This window comes from Erinaceus europaeus, chromosome 4, assembly GCF_950295315.1.
Source record: "Erinaceus europaeus chromosome 4, mEriEur2.1, whole genome shotgun sequence".
NCBI lineage: Eukaryota > Metazoa > Chordata > Mammalia > Eulipotyphla > Erinaceidae > Erinaceus > Erinaceus europaeus.
In genome coordinates, this window is record NC_080165.1 from 99,854,635 (window position 1) to 99,876,776 (window position 22,142).

The 22,142-nt window shown below is 47.9% G+C and overlaps 1 protein-coding gene across 3 annotated transcripts in view; it reads right to left on the reverse strand.

The window, feature by feature from the left end:
* Nucleotides 1-4,033: 4,033 nt before the first annotated feature.
* CLSTN3 (calsyntenin 3) overlaps nucleotides 4,034-22,142 on the reverse strand; it is a 51,382-nt gene continuing 33,273 nt past the window's right edge. For all 3 annotated transcript variants that reach the window (XM_060190133.1, XM_007535851.3, XM_060190132.1), the window contains exons 13-18: nucleotides 18,624-18,850; nucleotides 17,798-17,968; nucleotides 15,535-15,680; nucleotides 15,206-15,341; nucleotides 5,187-5,389; nucleotides 4,034-4,957 (exon numbers count right to left, since the gene is read on the reverse strand). In XM_060190133.1, the coding sequence (XP_060046116.1) occupies nucleotides 4,817-4,957; nucleotides 5,187-5,389; nucleotides 15,206-15,341; nucleotides 15,535-15,680; nucleotides 17,798-17,968; nucleotides 18,624-18,850 (1,024 nt within the window). In that variant the 3' untranslated portion in view covers nucleotides 4,034-4,816. The remainder of the gene's footprint in view (nucleotides 4,958-5,186; nucleotides 5,390-15,205; nucleotides 15,342-15,534; nucleotides 15,681-17,797; nucleotides 17,969-18,623; nucleotides 18,851-22,142) is intronic.

The window sequence follows — 22,142 nt, forward strand, 5'->3', positions numbered from 1 at the left end:
AATTTTTTTTTGGACATGCTAGACAGAGGGAACAGTCAGTGCAAATACAGAGGCAAGAGTGGGCTGGGTGCAACCTGGGAAGTGGCACAGTTGCTGAAGACCTAGACTTTAAAAAGTGTGAGGTGCTGACCTCAATCCCCAGCACTGAATGTGCCAAAGTGATGCTCTGGTTCCCTCTCTTCTTTCATGTTAATAAATAAATTTTTTAACCCTGCTAAGTGAAACAGAAGGATGAATATGGGATGATCTAACACTCAGGCAGAAGCTGAAAAACAAGATCAGAAGAGAAAACACAAGTAGAACCGAACTGGAATTGGCATATTGCACCAAAGTAAAAGACTCTGGGGGGGGGGGGGGCGAGAATACAGGTCCAAAAAGGGTGACAGAGGACCTAGTGGGGGTTGTATTGTTATGTGGAAAACTGAGAAATGTTATGCATGTACAGCCTATTGTATCTACTGTTGAATGTACAACATTAATTCCCCAATAAAGAAATAAAAATAAATAATTTTTTAAAACTACCCAAAAATGGGGAGAGGAAATGGACAGAATATTCACCAGAGAAGAGATCCAAAAGGCTGATAAACACATTAAAAAATGCTCCAAGTCTCTGATTGTCAGAGAAATGCAAATAAAGACAACAATGAGATACCACTTCACCCCTGTGAGAATGTCATACATCAGAAAAGGTAACAAGAGCAAATGCCGGAGAGGTTGTGGGATCAACGGAACCCTCCTACACTGCTGGTGGGAATGTCAATTGGTCCAACCTCTGTGGAGAACAGTCTGGAGAACTCTCAGAAGGCTAGAAATGGACCTACTCTATGATCCTGTAATTCCTCTCCTGGGGATATATCTTAAGGAACCCAACACACTCATCCAAAAAAATCTGTGTAAATATATGTTCTTAGCAGTACAATTTGTAATAGCCAAAACCTGGAAGCAACCCAGGTGTCCAACAACAGATGAGTGGCTGAGCAAGTTGTGGTGTATATACACAATGGAATACTACTTAGCTATTAAAAATGGTGACTTCACCATTTTCAGCCAATCTTGGATGGAGCTTGAAAAATTCATGTCAAGTGAAGTAAGTCAGAAACAGAAGGACGAATATGGGATGATCTCACTCTCAGGCAGAAGTTGAAAAACAAGATCAGAAGAGAAAACACAAGTAGAACCTGAACTGGAGTTGTATGGAAAACTGAGAAATGTTATGCATGTACAAACTATTTTATTTACTGTAGAATGTAAAACATTAATCCCTCAATAAAGAAATTTAAAAATAAATAAATTCTTAAAAAATACTTTTGGTCATCACTAAGGCTTCACCATTCCAGGATGATTTTGTCAGATAGATGATAGGTAGACAGATACAAAAGCAGAGAAAAGGAGAGAGAGAGAGATATCACAGAATGGAATCTTCCTTTGATGTGATGGGGGTTGGACTCAAACCTGCATTACACACAAGCCAAAGAAGCACACCAACCAAGTGAGTCGTTTTTCCAGTACTAATCCTCTTCCCCCACACACCCCATCTCTCTCTCCCTCTGTCTGATGAGCAGGGTGAGTATGGCTAGTGCTAAGTGTGACTAGTGTCTCCATGTGGAGTGGAGGCTGAGAGGGGATAGGGAGGGAGGGGAGGCCAGACCTAGCTAGATGGAGAGCTCTCTTCCCAAGGTGTGAGAAGTAGTTCTGGCAATGGCAGGGAGGCAGGGAGGGAGAGCATCCTGGCAGGAGCTACCCTGAGTCACAGGGATGGGTATCAGGCTAGGGTGAAGCAACGTGTTCCAGGAGGGCAGGGAGGAGGCACAAATGGGCACATGCTTAAGAGGGTGTCAACAAGGCAGCCTCCAAGATGGGCAGGTGAAAAAAATGGCATGTGGGAGAAAGGTCCTGGGGTAAGTCACCAGCTGGGCATGAGGTCCAGATGGAGGGAGGAGCCCGCTGCCTCAAGGTTTCTGACTCAGGTAATTGGGCAAGAGATGAAAGGGCCAGGCCACAGACCCGAGCAGAAACAGGGCAAAGGCTGAGGAGACACACAGCCTGCAGGGAGGAAGTGTGGCAGGAGATGTAAGTGTAGAAGTACAGGCAGCTAAAGACGAAAGTCACTGCCTGCCTCCCCCCCCCCAACCAGAATGTGGGTTAGTCTGTGAGCTTTACTCGCACCCCCCCTCCCAGAGATGATGGAGCAGTGCTTTAGTCTCCCTCTCTCATAGAAAAATAAAAGTTGGGGGTGAGGTGAACAGTGGTGCATCCAGTTAGGTGCACATGGTACTAAATGGATGCAGGCTTGAGCCCCCCTGTCCCCCCCCCCGCTCCCCACCTACAGGGGGAAGCTTCACAAGTGGTAAAGCAGGTCTGCAGGTGACTATCTTTTTTTCTCTCTCTCTTATATTTATTTATTCCCTTTTGTTGCCCTTGTTGTTTTATTGTTGTAGTTATTGTTGTTGGATAGTACAGAGTGAAATGGAGAGAGGAAGAGAAGACAGAGAGGGGGTAAGATAGACACCTACAGACCTGCTCACCACCTGTGAAGTGACCCCCCTGCAGGTGGGGAGCTGGGGGCTTGAACCGGAATCCCTATGCTGGTCCTTGTGCTTTGCGCCACCTGCACTTAACCCACTGTGCTACCGCCCAACTCCCCCCCCCCACCTCTTTTTAAAGGTTTATTTATTTATTTGAGAAGCAGGAGTAGAGAGAGAAAGAACCAGACATTACTCTGGTACATGTGCTGCTGGGGATTGAACTCAGAACCTCATGTTGACTGTCCAGTGCCTTATCCACTGCACCAGTTCCCAGACCACTTTCTCTCTCTTTATCTCCCCCTCCCCTCTCTGTCATATTGAGTAAAATGGAAAAAAATGGTTGCCAGGTGCAGTGGATTTATAGTGCCAGCACCTTGGCAAAAAGAAATAAAATACAATAAAAATTGAGTCAACAAAATATCTCACTTGGGCAGCTCACTGCTTTGCCAAGTATGTGACCCAGGTTCAAGCCCAGTCCCCATGACATTGAAGGAAGCTTTTGGTGGTGTGGTGTGGTCGGTCTCTCTCTCTGTCTCCTCCTCCTCCTCCTCCTCCTCTCTCTTTCTATCTGCCTATCTGTAAGAACAAAAAAGAAAAGGTGAAAAAAATTAAATTGGACCAAGAAGCTGACTCAGCACTGAAGGGCATGTGTGAAATGAGTACGGGGGGGGGGGGGGCAGGGAAATAACTCAATGGACCAGGCTTACATGACTGAGGCTCTGAGGTCCCAGATTTGAACTTAGTATCACCATAAGCCAGAGATAAACAGTACTCTGACTCCCTCCCTTCCTCTCTTTTACTAAAATAAGTTATTTTTTAAATAAAGCTTTATTTTCAAATATTTTATTTTAATGAGAGAGAAGGAGAAGGAGAGCCAGAACACAGAGCACCCTGCTCAGCTCTGGCTTATGGCGGTACTGGAGGTTAAACCCGGACCTCAGAGTCTCAGGCATGGAAGTCTTGCTTAACAATTATGTGTTCTCTCTAGTGCAACACATTATTATTTTTTTAAAGATTAGGAAAAGCTTTTTTTAAGACTTAAGGCCCTTCACTCTGATTCTTCTTCTGGTTCACAGTCCAGGTATTCCCCTGGAAAGAGCACCAGGTGGCAGCTACCAGGACCTCTCCTGACAAACAGCTCACTCTCCTGAACCAACTTGGAACACCAAGGTCAAGGTCCTGTTAGAGGCCTGGCTTGGTGGAACCAGCCTGGGAATCTACAGTGCCATGCAAAGACTCACTTGCTCCCTTGGGCTCCGTGGAATATTCCAAGCGACAGAGAGGGGCTGGCACAACCCTGCTGATCCCAGAGGTCCACAGCAGCTGCTGGATTCCCTGAACTTCTCCAGGGGTACTGAGCAAAGAGTTGCTGAGGGCCCCCGCCCCCCTTACTTCCCCTGGCATTCTCGGAGTGGAGGGTGACAGCACCCTGGGCAGCCATCCACCTGGTCACCCTGTACACCCAGCACCCCACATGGTTCCGAAGCCCCACAGAGCAGGTGCCCCTAGAGCTTTGGATGGTTGTTTTATTTGAAAACCCCTGGGTGCAGTGTCACACCCACACCCACACCCACACCCCAGCCCTAGACATGATGATGCCACACGCACACACGAGGCTGTGAACTGCACACACAGCACAGAGGCTGCGCTCACGGCGACATGAAAAAATATACATCATATATAATACACGGGGGGTAGGGGGGAGCCGGCATCGGCTCACTCTGGAGGCTGTGGGACCTCAGCCAGGGGAGAGGGGCGAGGGGCAAGAAAGGGCAGTGGGCGACGGGAAGAAGCAAGGGTCCCTAGAGTGAAATGGGAAGAGGGATGGGGGGTCATTAGAGAAGCAGGGGAGATCCAGCTGCAGGACCCTGGAAGAGGGGGCTGAAGGGTAGAAAGGGCAGAGTAGGGGTTCAGTTCTTAAGCTCCACCCCCAGCTCTTGCCATTGCTACTGATGTACCCCAATTCAGTGAATGTACTGCTGGGACCGGGATGGGGGTGTTGCATGAAAGAGGCAGAGAAATGGAAGAGCTGGGGGTGGGGTGGGGAGCTGCCTCAGGGCCCAGAAAAGGCAGTGGAAGTCTTCCCCCACCTGGGTTTGGGATCAAGAGCCCCAAGGCTCAAAAGGGAGATGAGCAGGGGGTTGGGGGTGAGGGGAGTGGGATTTCAAGATGGAAGGACAGACTTCCTCTCCATTTCTCATGTCTCCCAATGTCCTTGTCTCTTCTCTTCTGGTGATGCCTCTGTCCCACCAACACGGAGTTTACCCCCTATGTGAAGAGGGGCATGGCCCTTAGTAACGGTGAGGAGGGGTCTCAATGATGCGCCTCTCATCGCTGCTGGGGGAGTCGGCTGCCTCCGAGTCACTGCTGTCCTCGTCCTCCTGCTGGACCCCAGGGGCCCCCGCCACACAGGTCTGCCGACTCTGGTAGGACTGAGAGGAGGGCAGAAGAAAAGGGGTTCAGGGACCTGCCCATCTGGGGGAGACACCTCCCTTCATTCCCTCACCTCCTGCTAGGCCAAACCTGCCTCCTGCCCATACCCCATTCTCACCCCACCATTTTCCACTTTACTGTATCCCACCCCCACCCACCCCCACCCCACGCCATCAAGAACTTTCTGTGTGTGCGGTCTGCAGGCCTCCCTGGCCCTAGGCCACTCACCTCCATGGGATTCACGATGATGGTGAGAGCAGAGTCATCCCAGAAGAGGTCGGGGTCCTTGGAGTCACTGGAGGCCCCCGGGGGCCCACTGGTCCCAGAGACCCGGCGGTGCAGGGAGTGGATACGCACCAGGCCCAGGATGACCATGAGGACCAGGAAGCCCACACACACCACGATGATGAGTGTGGCTGCACTGGGGACCACTGCGGGGACAGCAGGGTGGGGGCAGCCTGAGATGAGGGACAGCCCAGAAGAAGGGCTAGCCCTGTGCAAGATGGAGGAGAAGCAGAACCCCACTGGGAAGTGTGGGGGTGGGAGGGCTGGGGAAGGGGGTCACTGGTAGGGACACAGGGACAAAGGGACATGGAAGGGGGGTGGCAGAGCAGGGCAGGAGGGGTCCCAGGTCAACAGTGTCACTGCAGCCCTATTCTGTGCCTCTCTTTCTCCATATATGTATGTGTATATGTGTGTGCTTCAATGCTTATGATTCCGAGAGGGAAACTGAGAGAAAACAGACAAATAGGAGCATCACTCTGGCAGACTAGGAGTTGGGATTGAACTCAGAACCTGATACTTGCAAGTCCTGATTTCGGCTTCCTGTGCTGCCTCTCCCAGACACACACATCATCCATCCATCTCTCTCTCTCTCTCTCTCTCTCTCTCTCTCCCTCTCTTTCTCTTTCTCTCTCTCTCTAAGATGTGTTCATCTAATATGTGTTTTTTTTCATGAGGTGTAGAATGAAAGAGAACCCTGAACACCACTCAGCTCTGGCATAAGGCTGTGCCAGGGATCAAACCAAGACAGGGCTTCTGAGGCCTCCAGCATGCAAGTCCAGAGTTCTCACATTGCACTATCTCCCCAGCCTGAGGAGCACTAGTCTCAGTGGCACTGGCATCTCACTTTCCCCAGGGGCTGCTCAGCCTAGAAGAGAAGTGCCAGTATGCAATACTCAGTGCCCAGCAAGGAGAAGAGAAGCAGCCACAGGGGCATGAGGGGCAGAGATCGTCCTCCTGCATTCCAGGCAGAGAAGCAGACCCCGCCTACTGGGAAAAGCTGGCACTTGTGCTATGGTGAAGCCAGGGCCTGGGGAGGAATCACTTACCCCAGGGACTGAGTCCGCTTGTGCTTGGTGGCACTACCCTTCTTGTGGGCGCAGGGCTTCTGGACACTGGGGGCTTCGGCTCCCCTACCACTGCTCCCTGTGACTGTGCACCCACCTTCCCCCTGGGCTGGTCCTGCTGCTGGCCAGGTAGCCTCACCCTGATGCCCAGGTTCAGGGGGGCATGGACCCTGAAGGGCAGGGACACCTGAAAGGGCGCATGCACCTGCACCCGGACCTTGGAGCTGACGGCGGCAAAGCATACATGCATGCACAGGTAGACACCCAGGAAAAGCGTGTGCACGCACAGCTGGACCAGGTTGGCCAGCCCCTGTACCTGCTCCAGACCTCGGCCGGCCTGCATGCCCACCCACACGCTAGCCCGCACCAGCCAGCGGGCTGCCCGCTCACCTAGCACAAGCAGAGGGAAGCAGCGGAACACCTCCAGCAAGGCGGCACACAGCCTCAGCTGCAGGGCCACCCAGCTCCCCAACAACTGTGCACACCAGGCCACCCCCCAGAGGAGGGTGGACACTCCACAGGTATAAGCAAGGAGACCCAGTAAGTAGGCAGCAGTGTGCACAGCCCTGCAACCCTCCCGGACGCACACCTGCAGCAGGCGGGCAGGCATGAGAAGACATAGCAGAATAACCCACAGCCCCAACCACAGCAGGTATAGGCACAGAGCCCACACACGCGCCCCCAGGCCCAGGGCCTGCCCAGGAAGCTGGGTCACTACACTCCACATGGGTATGCCCCTTCTGGTCTCAGAGGCTTTGTGAGGTTCAGACCCTGGGCTGAACGTATGACTGAAAGGCCATCTCCCCCCCCCCCATACACACATGTACACGTTATGATTCAACCCCTTATCTATTTCTCTCTCTCTCTCTCTCAGTCTCAAATTGACCCACAATCTCTAAGACTTACATGTCAAGAGGCAGAGAAGAGAAGCACAAAGCATGCCCCTATTCACCCCACTACAGAGCCCAGCTCCCCAGCAGTTAACTCTCCACGCAGAAGGGCCCTCCAGGGGTATGGAGAAGGCCTGCCTGGGCTGGTACACAGCCCTCACACCGCCCCAGACCGCCCTGCTGGCTCTCTGCCAAGCTGGTCCTCATCCTGTCTGACCCCTAACCCACTGGGCTGAGCTGGGCAGGCAGGAGCCCTGAGCGCCAACTTCACAGCAGAGCTGGGTCACCATTTCTCAACTGTCTGGGGATTGATGGGAGGGAAGACAGGACACCTATAGGACACAGTGCCTCTCAGGCCTCCAGGTCAAAGGGTAAGATTCAGGGGGCAGTGGCCCCACCAGCACATGCCCCCCATCACTAATGATGCCCAGGCTAGAGAAAGAGTAGAGAAACCCCTTCTTTACCATAGCAAGTGAACTCTTTCTAATGACACAATGGTGACAAGCCCACAGTTCTGCTTTGTGCCTTAGCCCAGTGTACTGTCTCTCTGTACCCAGAAAGGAGATGACAAGTTCACTTCCAGGAAAGGCAAAGTGCAAGACGGGGAAGATAGCACAATGATGGTGCAACGACTGTCATGCCTGAGGCTCTGAGATCCCAGGTTCAATGCCCAGTGCCACTATAAATAATATACTGAGCAGTATCTATTGGGGGAAAAATGCAAACAAATTTTTTTACTATTGTGCTGTAGGTCTTCCTGTCAAGCCTCAGATCCTCATAGAAAATAGGGAAATGATTCCCAAACTGTCCTGCACATTGGAATCACTTGAGCATTATTTTAAAGAATTTTAAAATTTTTAAAAAATTTATTTTCCCTTTTTGTTGCCCTTGTTTTATTGTTGTTGTAGTTATTATTGTCATTGTTGTTGATGTCATCATTGTTGGCTAAGAGAGAAATGGAGAGAGGAGGGGAAGACAGAGGGGGAGAGAAAGATAGACACCTGCAGACCTGCTTCACTGCTTGTGAATCGACCCTCCTGCAGGTAGGAAGCCGGGGGCTAGAACTGGGATCCTTAAGCCAGGCCTTGTGCTTTGCGCCACTTGCTCTTAACCCGCTGCGCTACCACCTGACCCCCCTCACTTGAGCATTTTTATAAGTCACATGACAGGGGGAAGGGCACTGTCTCTTTCTCTCTCCCTCTCTATTACCCTACTCCCCCCTCTGTCTCTATTCTAAATAAATTAAAACTTAAAATTCAAATATGTATATATATTTGGTTAAAAGTCATATGATATGGGAGATGGCTAGAATGTTAGAGTCTCAAGCATGAGATCCCAGATGTGATTCTCAGCATCACACATCCCAGAGTGATTTTCTGGTTCTCTCTTCTCTTATGTTAATAAATAAATCTTAAAACAAACAAACCAAAAAAACCACCAGCCTGTAGGGGCCAGGTGGTGGCACACTTGGTTGAGTGCACATATTACAATGTGCAAGGACTGGGGTTCAAGTCCCCCAGCCCTACCTGTAGGGCAAAGCTTCACAAGCAGTGAAGCAGGTCTATAGGTGTCTCTGTCTCTCTACCAAAAAGATTAATTAACTAATTTAAAATATACATATTAAAAACAACAACAACAAGAGGCTGTGAGGCTGCTCAGTAGTAGTGCCTTGCATATGCAAGGCCCTGGGTGCCTCATTAAAAAAAAAAAAATCGGGAGTCAGGCAGTAGTGCAGCGGGTTAAGCACAGGTGGTGCAAAGTGCAAGGACTGACATGAGGATCCCAGTTCGAACCCCCAGCTCCCCACCTGCAGGGGAGTCGCTTCACAAGCAGTGAAGCAGGTCTACAGGTGTCTCTCTTTCTCTCTCCCTCTCTGTCTTCCCCTCCTCTCTCCATTTCTCTCTGTCCTATCTAATAATGATGGTATCAATAACAACAACAATTACAACAACAATAAAAAAACAAGGGCAACAAAAGGGAATAAATAAATAAATATATTTTTTTAATTCATTAAAAAAAAATCTAGGTACCCAGTAGTGGTTCACCAGGTAAAAAACACATGCTACCATGTACAAGAACCCAGGTTCAAGTCCCTGATCCCTCCCTACAAGGAGAAAGCTTCATCAGCAGAAGAACAGTGCTGCAGATGTTCTCTCCCTACCTCTCTTATATCTCAACCTCTATTTAAAAAATGGCTTCAAGGAAAGATGGAGTGGTACAGGCAGAGAGCCTCAGCAATAACACTAGTGGTAAAAGAAAAAAAACCTAAAGTCTGCCCCACTCCTACCCTGACATTGTGATTTAATTGTTATGGAATACAGCTTAGGTACTGATGATTTTCACAACTCTCTGGTAACTAATTCTCTGGGCACAAAAGTTTGAGATGCCTGGGTAAATGTCATCTCTATTATCTTCTTTTTTTAAATATTTATTTATTCATTTTTCCCTTTGTTTTTGCCCTTGTTGTTTTATTGTTGTAGTTATTATTGTTGTTGTTGTTGATGTCTTCGTTGTAGGATAGGACAGAGAGAAATGGAGAGAGGAGGGGGAGATAGAGGGAGAAGAGAAAGATAGACACCTGCAGACCTGCTTCACCGCTTGTGAAACGACTCCCTTGCAGGTGGGGAGTTGGGGGCTTGAACCGGGATCCTCTCGCCGGTCAGTGTGCTTTGCGCCACCTGAGCTTAACCGCTGTGCTACCGCCCGACTCCCTCTATTATCTTCTTTTTTTTTTTATTTAAATTTTTTATTTAAGAAAGGATTAGTGAACAAAAGCATAAGGTAGGATGTCGTATGTGTGTGGAGTTGTACCTCTATTATCTTCTTATCAACCTTCTCCACCCAATCCACAAATACCCCAAACCAATCACCACCACAGGTCCAATTCTCAGTAGCCCCCCCAATCACCGCCACATCTGTCCAAAGCCCTTCCACCCTTCAAGGTCTGAGCTTAAATTCCACCTGGAATCTGCCCTGCCTGTCCCAGGTCACACTAATCTCTCCTTTCTGAGGACACAGAATTTTCCCAGAAAGGAACCTCCTGTGTTCTGGAGCAGAAGCAGATCCTTGACTGCCCGCCCTAGCTCAGGATCCTCTGAAACTGCAACAGCATTGTTGTTCTGTAACACCTACCTGGGGGCAGGGAAGGGAAGGAGAAGCAACACTTTGGTGAGTGAGGAAAGACTTTGGCAACCTCTGATGGGGTGTGTGCTGGGGAGGCTCAGGAGAAATAAACTCCAAAGGGAGCCAAGAGTTGTGCTTCCTGCTCAGGCCAGAATAAAGGGGAAGCAAAAGGGAGGCTAGAGCTGGCAGTGGAGTATCAGGAAGGCTGGCTGGCCCAATGGGGTTCAGAATGGAGGCTGGGGGCGTAGGGGTGGGGTGGGGCTGGGCTTCCTTGGAAGAGGTGGAGCAAAGGAGCAGCACCCCTGGGCAGTTGTGGGGGAGGAGGGTGAGAAACAGGTCAGCCCAGCCATTCAGGGAGGACTAATCTGAGGTTGTGAGAATGGTGACTCCTCCTTGGCCTCAGCAAGCAATGCCTACCCACAGCTACTGTGAGCCTGAGTAGCAAACCAGGTCCAGTGGGATTAGAGCCAAAGAAAGAACTGGGAGAGAGAGGGAAGGAGGGATGGAGAGAGAGAGAGAGAGAGAGAGAGAGAGAGAGATCTCACAAGGGTCTATTAAACAAAACCAGTTTTAGTTCACTCACATTTCCATCAGCTAAAGACTGTGTGATGCTTCTTCAAGCCTTGGTCATTGAATATGCCTTTTACTCCCCCCTCATGCTTTTCATCAGCTTTGCTGTGATGCATCCCAGTAAAACACTTAAAAGGTCATCAAGGTTGCTTTCAGAGAGTATAAGGTAGAAGAGAGCCAGTGTGTGTGTGTGTGTGGGGGGGGGAGAACCTGCTAAAAAGCCTACCAAGTACTTACTGTTCTGCCATTTTGTTAACTGAAACATACTTCCCAAGTCAATAAGTGTAAGTGTAACAAAACCTAAGAGTCCTACATGGATTTGCCTTACTTAAAAAACTTCAATTTTTATCTATGGGGATACAGATAATTAAACCTTATCTGTCCATAAGACATATCTGAAAAACCTTCCAAAAAGCTGTCAATTGAAGTATTTCTCAAACTGGAGGAGCTTACAAGAGATAGTGAATTAAAAGATTGCAGAACCAAAGAGTACTAATTAACAATGGCAAAGAACCAGCTTCTGGACGCTCCTTAGAGAACTGCCTTCGGAGCCTATATTACAACTTTTGACTTATTTTTTTAAGTGACAAATCTGTGGCTTTGATAATGGCTTGTTAAAAAAAAAAAAAGGAGAAGGAAGGAAGGAAGGAAGGAAGGAAAGAAAGAAAGAAAGAAAGAAAGAAAGAAAGAAAGAGACAGACCTAAAATGACATCCAGAGCCAACTCTAACAAAAGTGGATACTGAAATTGGGTAATCCTGAACTGGGCTAAAAGTAAAAAGAAAAAAAAAAAGGCAACACAAGAAATAAAATGTGTCCCATGAACGGGCTCTGAAAGCAATACTGAAGAGAAATTCCAAAAATCATTTTAAGCAATATCAGAATTACTCTTTTTATATAGCTTTTTAATAATGTGGCAAAGGGGGAGATTCATTTAAAAATATTAGGTATAGGGGCCAGGTGGTGGCATACCTGGTTGAGCACATATGTTACAGTGCACAAGGACCCAGGTTCCCCAGTCCCCACCTGCAGGGGAAAACTTCACAAACAGTAAAGCAGAGCTGCAGGTGTCTCTGTCTCTCTCCCTCTCTATCACCCCCTTCCCTCTCAATTTCTGGCAGTCTTTATCCAATAAATAAATAAAGATAATTAAAAAATATATTAGGTATAAATATCAGGCCACAAAATAATTTGACCCCAACTTTGTAAAAATAAGCAAATAATTATATCCCTATTAACCAATGGTCTTCCCAATATCTCCATTTTATAAATAAAAAATAAGTAAATAAATAAGGTAGAGAAAGCAACAGGAAAAAATCTGGAATAAAAAAATACCACATTAACAATAGTTCCCTCTCTGTGGTGGAACTGCAACTGAGCTTTCTTCTTTATAGCCACGGGGTCTGATTTTCTCACAACTACAACAGAATAACTGCATCACTGATGTGGTAGCAGGGCCAAGGAGCAAGACTGCTCTGAAGGGCAGCATTCCATCTGGATGTAGTTAAGTTCCTTCCTAAGTTCATTCCTTCCTTGCTTGCTTCCTTCCTTCCTCCCTTCCTTCCTTCCTCTTTTTCTTTCTCATTGCCACCAGAGTGATCACTGGAGTGCAGTGCAGGCACTAAGAATCTAGTCTTCCTGGTAGCCATTTTTTCCCCAATATATGTATTAGATAGGACAGAGAAAAATTGAGATGGGAGGGGAGATAGAGAGGGGGAGAGAAAGGTAGACACCTGCAAACCTACTTTACCATTTGTGAAGTCATTGTGCTTGGTAATATGTGTGCTTAACTAGATGCACTAGTTAATAGGGCCATCCCCTATTAAGTATTTTCTCTCGGAAACATGACTTTCTTCCACAGCTTTCTTCTTTGGATGTGGTGTCAGAGATTGAACTCAGGGCCTCATGTATACACTCTACTGCTAAGTTATGTCCCCAGCCCAATTTAGTTTCTTTTTTCAAAGACTGCTCATGAGAAAGAGTGAGAACCAGAGGATCACTCTGGCTTATGGGATGCTGGGAATCCAAGCTTGGCACTCCAACTGATAAGCTACTTTCCAGGATGTGAAAAATCTCTTTCTTGGAGCCAGGTAGTGGCACATTTGGTTAAGTGGACATATTAAAATGCACAAGGACCCAGGTTCCAACCCCTGCTCTGCACCTGCAAGGGAAAAGCTTCACAGAGCAGTGAAGCAAGTACTGCAGGTGTCTGTCTCTCTCCTCTATTTCCCCAGCTCTCTTAATTTCTCTCTGTCCTTTCAAATAAAGAGAGAAATGGAGGAGGCAGTAGGTAACACAGCAGGTTAAGCACATATGGTGCGAAGTGCAAGAACTGACATAAGGATCTAGGTTTAAGCCCCCAGCTCCCCACCTGCGGGGGGGGGGGGCGCTTCACAAATGGTGAAGCATGTCTACGGGTGTCTGTCTTTCTCTTCCTCCTCTCTCTCCCCTCTCAATTTCTATCTGTCCTATACAACATCAACAATGGCAACAAAGTGGAAAAAATGGCCTCCAGGAGCAGTGGGTTCGTGGTGCAGGCACTGAGTCCCACCAATAACCCTGGAGGCAATAAAAAGGAAGGAAGGAAAGAAAGATAATAGTCCCGTGAAGCAGAGAATTCGTTGTGCAGGCACCGAGCACCAGAGATAACCCTGGTGGAAAAAAAAAATCTCTTTTTTTCAGATTTGTTTTTTGTTTCATATGAAATAGAGAGGGTGTCCTACTAGAGAAAGAAAAGAGAGAGCTGCCAGAGCAGTCCTTTGGTATATGCAGTGCTAGGAACTGAACTGGCAGCCCTCCAACATTGAAGTCCTGAGCTCTACCTGCTGAGCTATTTCCCCAGTTGCAATTTTATGAGAGAGACAGAGAAAGCTCAAAGCACCATTCCACCAGTGGTGGAGTTCTGTTGTTCTGTCTTTGTTGAACACATGCAAGGCATGTGCTCTGCCTCTGAGTCCCCTCCCTGGCCCAGTCTTTTTTTTTTTTTTTTAATATATATTTTTTTAATTTTATTTATTTATTCCCTTTTGTTGCCCTTATTGTTTTATTGTTGTACTTATTATTGTTGTTGTCGTCGTTGTTGGATAGGACAGAGAGAAATGGAAAGAGGAGGGGAAGACAGAGAGGAGAGAAAGATAGACACCTGCAGACCTGCTTCACCGCCTGTGAAGCGACTCCCCTGCAGGTGGGGAGCCGGGGGCTCGAACTGGGATCCTTATGCCGGTCCTTGTGCTTTGCGCCACCTGCGCTTAACCCGCTGTGCTACCGCCCGACTCCCCCTGGCCCAGTCTTATGACCTTCTATGGAGCAGGTAATTAGTTACATGCACAATAGCAGCAACTTTCTCCTTGAGGACAGAGACTGAGTCTGTCCTATGATTTCTTTATGTTCCCAACAGCACTTTATGATGGTGCTTGGCACACAGTAAGTGCTTAATAAACATCTGACAGCTTCACTGCCTGGATCCATGGCTAATTGGGGAGGGGACAGCAGGAACAAAGACACCTGCACCCCATATTACCTTTACAATTCCAGGCATGAGCTTCACCTGGTGAGGACAGGAGTCTTGCCGTCTTTCACACGTGATGAGTAATGATCCAGGGACAGACAGCTCAACACTTGCCTTGCCATGCCTGAAGCCCAGGGTTGAGTCCTAGCATCACATGGGAGGTGCTGTGATATCTCTCTCTCTGTCTCTTATCAGAATGAAAAGGCAACCTGGAGTAAAATCGTGCATACATGAAGCTTTACGTATGCAATAAAAAGGAAAGAATGACACATGAATCTTGTCTGTGTACCATCACAGAAATTGAAGCGAATCTGGAAAATGGCAGAGGAAGCCAGGCACTATTTCCTTTATAAGAGAAAAAGGGAAAAATGGAAAGACACCCAGAATAGGTGTAGGTGTGATTTAGAAAGGAAGTGAAGGCAGGAATGTAGATAACTGGTTAAAAAATACAGCTATAAATAATTATCAGTATAAAGTCAGCTTATAACTGTGACCTTAGAAGAACTGCTGTAGTTGGCAATGGAGAATTCTGGTGTTGCCACAGAACTCTGGTGGTGGGAACGTTATGGAGTCATTACATTATAATTCTGTAAATAAATATTAAATCACTAGTAAAAATCAAAAGAGAGAGGGAGAGGAGAGGAAAGGAGAGAGGGAAGAAGATGACCAGAGAGGGAAGGATGACCCAGTGGAAAGAGGGATTGGGACCCAGTTTCATGGAGCAGAAACTACTGCCCAACCCCTGCCACCTCCCAGAGGGCTGGCTGCCTGACCCTCCACCACAACCCCCACCACAACCCCAACATACTAGAGTTCCGGTGGGAACTAGCCAGGCTGTGTCCAGCCATCTCAGGGGGCGGCTGGTGGCCATGGTGCAGGAACTGCTGGGAGTTGAGCACGTGGCTGGGGTGGGCCACCTGGTTCACGCTGTGCAGGACGCTGACCTGGGGAGAGGGGGACTCAGTGGGCAGAAGCCCCTTCCCGTAAGCTGCCCCAGCCCTGCTGATAGCCACAGGGCAGGACTCCTCCACCTGCCACCAGGCCTGACTGTGGTGTCCCCTGGCTGTGGGTGCTGTCCAGTGCACACTGGCTCCTGACCAGTGGAGTCAGTGGGGGGCAGTGACAGCTTAGGGGTACCTCCACGATGAACTCATTGCTGGAGTAGCGGCCGTTCATCTCGGAGCAGGAGAGGCGGAACTTCCTGGCATAGAGCGCAGCTCCCTGGCGCAGGTGGTAGCGGGCCTGGCGCAGCAGGTCCTCATACACTGTGATGCTCTCCACGCCTGGGGGAGAGGGGAACGGGGCTCAGTGAGGGGCCTCTCCCAGGCTCACAGCCAGCACTCCACAAAGACCAGGCATGAGAGAGTGTCATCCCCTACTCCATCCGCCTCTGCTCCCCCACAGAGCCAAGCTTGGGACAGCGCAGTAGTTTCTGGCAGAGGAGGAAGGGAAGGACTAAGGATGCCTGCTGGACAGATGGGAGAGGTGGAAGGAGGGGAGGTTAAGAAGGAGGCACAGAGGTTCTGGTGAGGATGGAAGAGAGGAGGATGAAAGAGAGGGTTATACACAATTCTCTCACTCTACAGGGTGGTTCAGGGGCCTTTGGAGAAAAGCAGGCTTCCATCAAAGCTATGAAATCATTACCACTGTCCAGGAGAGGAGAACTTTTCTGGGAGCTCTGTGTGTGCCAGTGAGGAGACAAAAACAACTACCAGTGCTCCAGAGAGAGGCAATTAGAAAGCTGGTCAGGGCAGGGAGATAGCAGAATGATTATGCAAAGGACTCCTTCCTTCCTTCCTCTCTTTCTTTTTTCCTTTTTATTTGACAGGACAATGAGAAATTGAAAGGGAGAAAGAGATGGAGAGAGACATCTGCAGCACTGTTTCACTACTCATGAAGCTTCCCCTGCACATGGCCAGCGGAAGCCTGAACCAGGTCCTTGTGCATGTTGACACAAACACTCCACCAGGTGTGCCACCACCCAGTCTTGTAAAATATTTTTCATAGCCAAGACTCCAAGGTCCCAGGTTCAATCCCCAGCACTACCGTAAGCCCAAGGTAAGCAATGTTCTGAAGAAAGAGGTGGGAAAGAAGGGAGGGGGAGTGGGAGAAAGAGAAGGGGCGGTGGGAGGTGAGGGAGAGGAGTGGAGAGAGGCCAGGCAGTGGTGTACCTTGTTGCCATGCACAAGGATCAGGATTCAAAAGCCCCCAGTTCCTACCTCTCTAGGGACAGGGGAAAACGTCACAAGCAGTGAAGCAGTGCTATAGGTCTCTCTTGCTTGCGCTCTCTCTTCCTTTTTCCCTCTCTACCCTCTTCTCTCTCAATTTCTATTTCTACCCAAAGTAAATAAAAATATTTTTAGGGGGTCAGGCGGTAGTGCAGCGAGTTAGGCCCACATGGCACAAAGTGCAAGGACCAGTGTAAGGATCCCTGTTCGAGCCTCCAGCTCCCCACCTGCAGGGGAGTCGCTTCACAGGCGGTGAAGCAGGTCTGCAGGTGTCTATCTTTCTCTCCCCTTCTCTGTCTTCCCCTCCTCTCTCCATTTCTCTCTGTCCTATCCAACAATGAACAACATCAACAATAACAATAATAACCACAACAAGGCTACAACAACAAGGGCAATAAAAAGGGGAAAAATGGCCTCCAGGAGCAATGAATTCATAGTGCAGGCACCTAGCCCTAGCAGTAACCCTGGAGGCAAAATAAATAAATAAATAAATAAATAAAGTTACTTGTTAAAAAAAGAAGAAGAAGAAGCAGGAGAGACTAGGAAGATAGTCAGGACCTGGGAGACAGCTCAGTGTGTTAGAGCACCAGGGTGTACATGCCTGAAGTCCTAGAGGTCCCAGGTTCTATCCCCTGCAGCAACATAAGCCAGAACTGAGCAGTGTGTGTTCTTTCTCTCTCTCTTAAATAAGCAAACCATAAAAATAAATAAATAAAAGAGTGGTCCGGGAGGTGGCGCAGTGGATAAAGCATTGGATTCTCAAGCATGAGGTCCCGAGTTCAATCCCCGGCAGCACATGTACCAGAGTGATGTCTGGTTCTTTCTCTCATCTTTCTCATTAATAAATAAATTCTTTAAGAATTAAAAAAAAAAGAAAAAGGAAGGAAGGAAAGAAAGAGAAAGAAAGAAAGAAAGAAAGAAAGAAAGAAAGAAAGAAAGAAAAAAGAATGAACTAGGCAGAGAAGATTGAGACAAAGGAAAGAGAAGTCAGGAAGTTGAAAGGAAGCAGCAGTGGAGGTGAGACAGGAGTTAAAGAGAAGCAGGTAGCCAGAGAATCTTCCAGGCTGGGAAAGTGCAAGACATCAGCCAGTCATACCCCCACCTCCCCCAGTCCCCCCCCACCCCCGCCCCCAGCCATGATGAATCTTCCTGGAAGGCCTGGGCCCACTGACCGGAAATGGTGAGGTAGGCAGACGTGTTGCTGAGCTCCAGTCCCCGCTGCTGCAGGGTTGCCACATCCAGGAGCAAGCTCTCCCTCTCAGGGTCCAGGTCATCGCCCACCAGAGAGATCTCACAGCCATCCAGGTTGTGCACAATCTCGTCAGACATGCGTGTGTCTGTCACTGAGTGGAAGGCACAGGGACCCAGATCAGAACTGAAGCCTCCCCCCCCACCCTTAGAGGAATCAGTCTCACACACAAGAGTGTCTTTCCAACAACAAATGAGTGGCTGATTAAGTTGTGGTACATGTACACAACAGAATACTACTCAGCTATTAAAAATGGTGAGTTCTTCACCTCATCTTGGATGGAGCTTGAAGGAATCACGTTAAGTGAGATAAGCCAGAAAGAGAAGGATGAATATGGGATGATCTCACTCATAGACAGAGGTTGAAAAATAAGAACAGAAGGGGAAACACAGAGCAGAACTTGGATTGGATTTGCTGTATAAAGGACTCTGGTGGTAGGAGGGGTGTCTTTGTTCCTGGAACATGATGGTAGAGGAGGACCTGAGTGAGGGGGTTGGAGTGTTATGCAGAAAACTGAGAAATGTTACACATGTGCCAACTAGTGTATTTACTGTCAACTGTAAACTATTAATCCCGTATTAGAAAAAAATTAAAAAGAGTATCTCTGCCTCACACTCAGGGTATCCTCTGGCCTCTTCCTCCCCACGATGAATGGTCCTAGCCAAGCCCTTCTTCAGGGCCACCCCTGACCCCCTCACTCCAGAGAGCCCTTCCTTCCCTGGCCCTCATTCCAGGGGGGTAGTACTTACCTGTGCCCTGCCAGCTCTCGTCCTTTTTGGCCTCCACCTGGTGAGAAATGGAACAGGTGATCTGAAGATCAGGGAACAAGGGGACCCCCTCAGGCTCCTCAAAGTCCACAGCTGGGCGGGCAAAATGAGCTGTCCCACTCAGAAGGATCTGGGGGGCATCAGGCTGTAGCACTACGACATAGCCCTCCACTTCGGGGATGGAGACACAGGACTCTTCACTGAAGCACCTGGAAGAGAAGAGGGAGACAGCCTGTCATGCGTCCGCAAGCCCACCCTTACCATCTAAATCCTGTTCTGTCTCTCTGGGCCTGGACAGCTGGGCAGCCCAGACCAGGGAGGTGAGGGAAGGAAAAAGAGGTCATCTCTCTGCACTGAACCCCAAAACAAAGCTGGAGGGAAGATGCCCTTTCAGTGCAAGGGTCCTGGAGGGCTGCTGGAAAGGGCCAGGGAGGGAAGGGTGGACATTACTGGGTGATTACAAGCACCCTGATCCATAAATTATGGGACCTTGATCAAACTGTATTTTATATATATATATATATATATATATATATAGCAGTTCTTTACCCAGGAGATTAAAAAAGAAAGTCTGGGGATTCGGGCGGTAGCACAGCGGGTTAAGCGTACGTGGCGCGAATTGCAAGGACTGTTGTTAAGAATCCTGGTTCCTGGTCCGGGAGGTGGTGCAGTGGTAAAGCTTTGGACTCTCAGGCATGAGTTCGATCCTCTAGCACATTTGCCAGAGTGATGTCTGGTTCTTTCTCTCTCCTCCAATCTTTCTCATAAATAAATTAAAACCTTAAAAAAAAAAAAAAAAGAATCCTGGTTCGAGCTCCTGGCTCCCCACCTGCAGGGGAGTCACTTCACAGGCGGTGAAGCAGGTCTGCAGATGTCTTTCTCTCCCCCTCTCTGTCTTTTCCTCCTCTCTCCATTTCTCTCTGTCCTATCCAACAACAACAACATCAATAAAAACAACAATAATAACTACAACCACAATAAAAAATAAGGGCAACAAAAGGTAAAATGAATACATATTTTTTAAACAAAAAAAAAAACCAGAAAGTCTGTTCAGTTCAATATGTGCCCCCCCCCAAAAAAAAAAAAAGTTTCAACAACAGAAGTGGAGTAGAGAGGGGTTATAAAAGCACATCCTGGCATGGAAGGCGGTGCAGTGATACAGCTCTGGGCATGACATTCTGAGTTCAGTCCCCAGCACTGGTATCCCAGAGTACTGCTCTGGCCTCTCTCTACCGCTCATAAAACTAAAATACCAGATCCCTACTGCAGTGAAGGAAGCTTCAGTGCTATGGTCTTTCCTGGTGTCTCTTTCTCTCTCTCTTTCTATCTCTCTCTCTCTTTGCCTTCTCTATATCTAAATAAATAAATGAATATCTTTTATAAAAAAAATTCTGGGTGTGTCTTCTATTTATTCTTTTAGTAAATCTATTTTTAAAAAAACATTTATTTATTGAATAGAGATAGAAAGAAATCAATGCGGGGGGAGATAGAAAGGGAGAAAAAGATACTGCTTCAACAATCACAAAGCTTCCCCCTGTGAGTGGGGACTGAGGGCTTGAGCCTGGTCTGTGAACATGGTCGCAAGTGTCCTTAACCAGGTGCACTACCATATGCCCACACCCACCCCACCTACTTTTTTTTTTTTTGACCCATTCCTTTTTCTTTCTTTCTTTTTTTTTTTTTTTTTACCAGAGCAATGCTCAGCTCTGGCTTATGGTGGTATGGAGAATTGAACCCGGGATTTTGGAGCTTCAGACATGAAAGTCTCTTTGCATAACCATTACGCTATCTACACCACCCACCACCACTCCACCCTCATTCCTTTCTATGTCAGAGAAATGTACTCTAGTGGGAGAGCTAATGTGACCACTTGGAGCCTGAATTCATGGGCCCAGGAAGCCAAACTGATCCTATCACAGGAACTAACTTTCCCAGGAGAGCTAATCCAGGACAAACCAACAGCACAGCCACTCAGAGAGGCGCTCCCCAGCATCTCTGCCCTTCAATAAGAATAACTCATCATGGTCTCACAGCTCTCACCTGTCTGAGGAACATTCTACCCAGATGATTTCATTTTACCTAGTTGTAACACTGTGGGATAGGGGACAAATCCAAGTTCTCAGATCCAGCCTCTCAGCCACATGAGAAATACGCATCCCATGCAGCTATTAAGAACAATGAACCCACCTTCTCTGACCCATCTTGGATGGAGCTAGAAGGAATTATGTTAAGTGAGCTAAGTCAGAAAGATAAAGATGAGTATGGGATGATCCCACTCATCAACAGAAGCTGAGAAAGAAGAACAGAAAGGGAAACTAAAAGCAGGATCTGACTAAATTAAGAGTAGGGCAACCAAAGTAAAGATCCTGTGGTGAGGGGGAAGGTGGACATTCGGCTTCACGGGGCGGTGGTGGGGCGGGGGTGGGTGGGTGGGATGGGACACAATCTTTTGGTGGTGAGAATGGTGTTTATGTACGCGCCTATTAAATTAAAGTCATATAAATCACTAATTAATATGAGAGGGGAAAATTGATTGTATGTCTCAAACTTTTTAAAACACAGACTGAGTCTTTTTAATACACAGGCTGAGTCTTTGATATGTTAACTCTCTCAAAAGCCTAGACCAGGGAGAACAGAAGCAACCGGTGGCACAGCTATATACAAGATGCTGGGTATTATACAGCATACCCTAACAAAGGGACTTTTCAAAGTTAACCCAATTGCCAAATAATGTGATGATAACAATAACTATCCATTGTCTTCTTGAACCCTAAGACAGCAGGAACCTCACATTTCCACTATAGAGCCTATATTTTCCCCAGTCCTGGAACCTTAGGATGGGGCCCACTTTCCTTCATGCTTCTCTCAATTCATATCAAATAATATTGCATCCGCTGATCCCAACCTAGTCAACGCAATGAGTGCCACCCCAGCATGCTTCACTTCAGATTGTGTCTGAAGACTTCAGGTGTGGAATGACAACCCTTCAGCTTCATTACTCGGGTGAGACCTTTCCTTTCATAGTATTCTCTAATCCCATTCCAGGTGGTTCACTTCCTAACAAAGTCCCAAAACCTAGATACAGACCAGGTCCCCTGAGATAGAGCATATGTTCACATGTATCCATAAACTAGGGCAAAATATATACCTGAAAGCAGAAGTACACAATAGTCTGCAATAGTGCCCCCCAACACTTCATCTGCACTATTCCAGCCGTCAGGTCCATAATGGTTTAACAATTTGTTTGGCTTTGTATGTTAACTCTCTTTTCAACCACCAGGTTACAGATGCCAGCATGATGCCGACCAGACTTCCCTGGACAGATGACCCCACCAATGTGTCCTGGAGCTCTGTTTCCCCAGAGACCCACCCTACTAGGGAAAAGAGAGAGGTAGACTGGGAGTATGGATCCACCAGTCAACACCCATGTTCAGTGGTGAAGCAATTACAGAAGCCAGACCTTCCACCCTCTGCAACCCATAATGACCTTGGGTCCATACT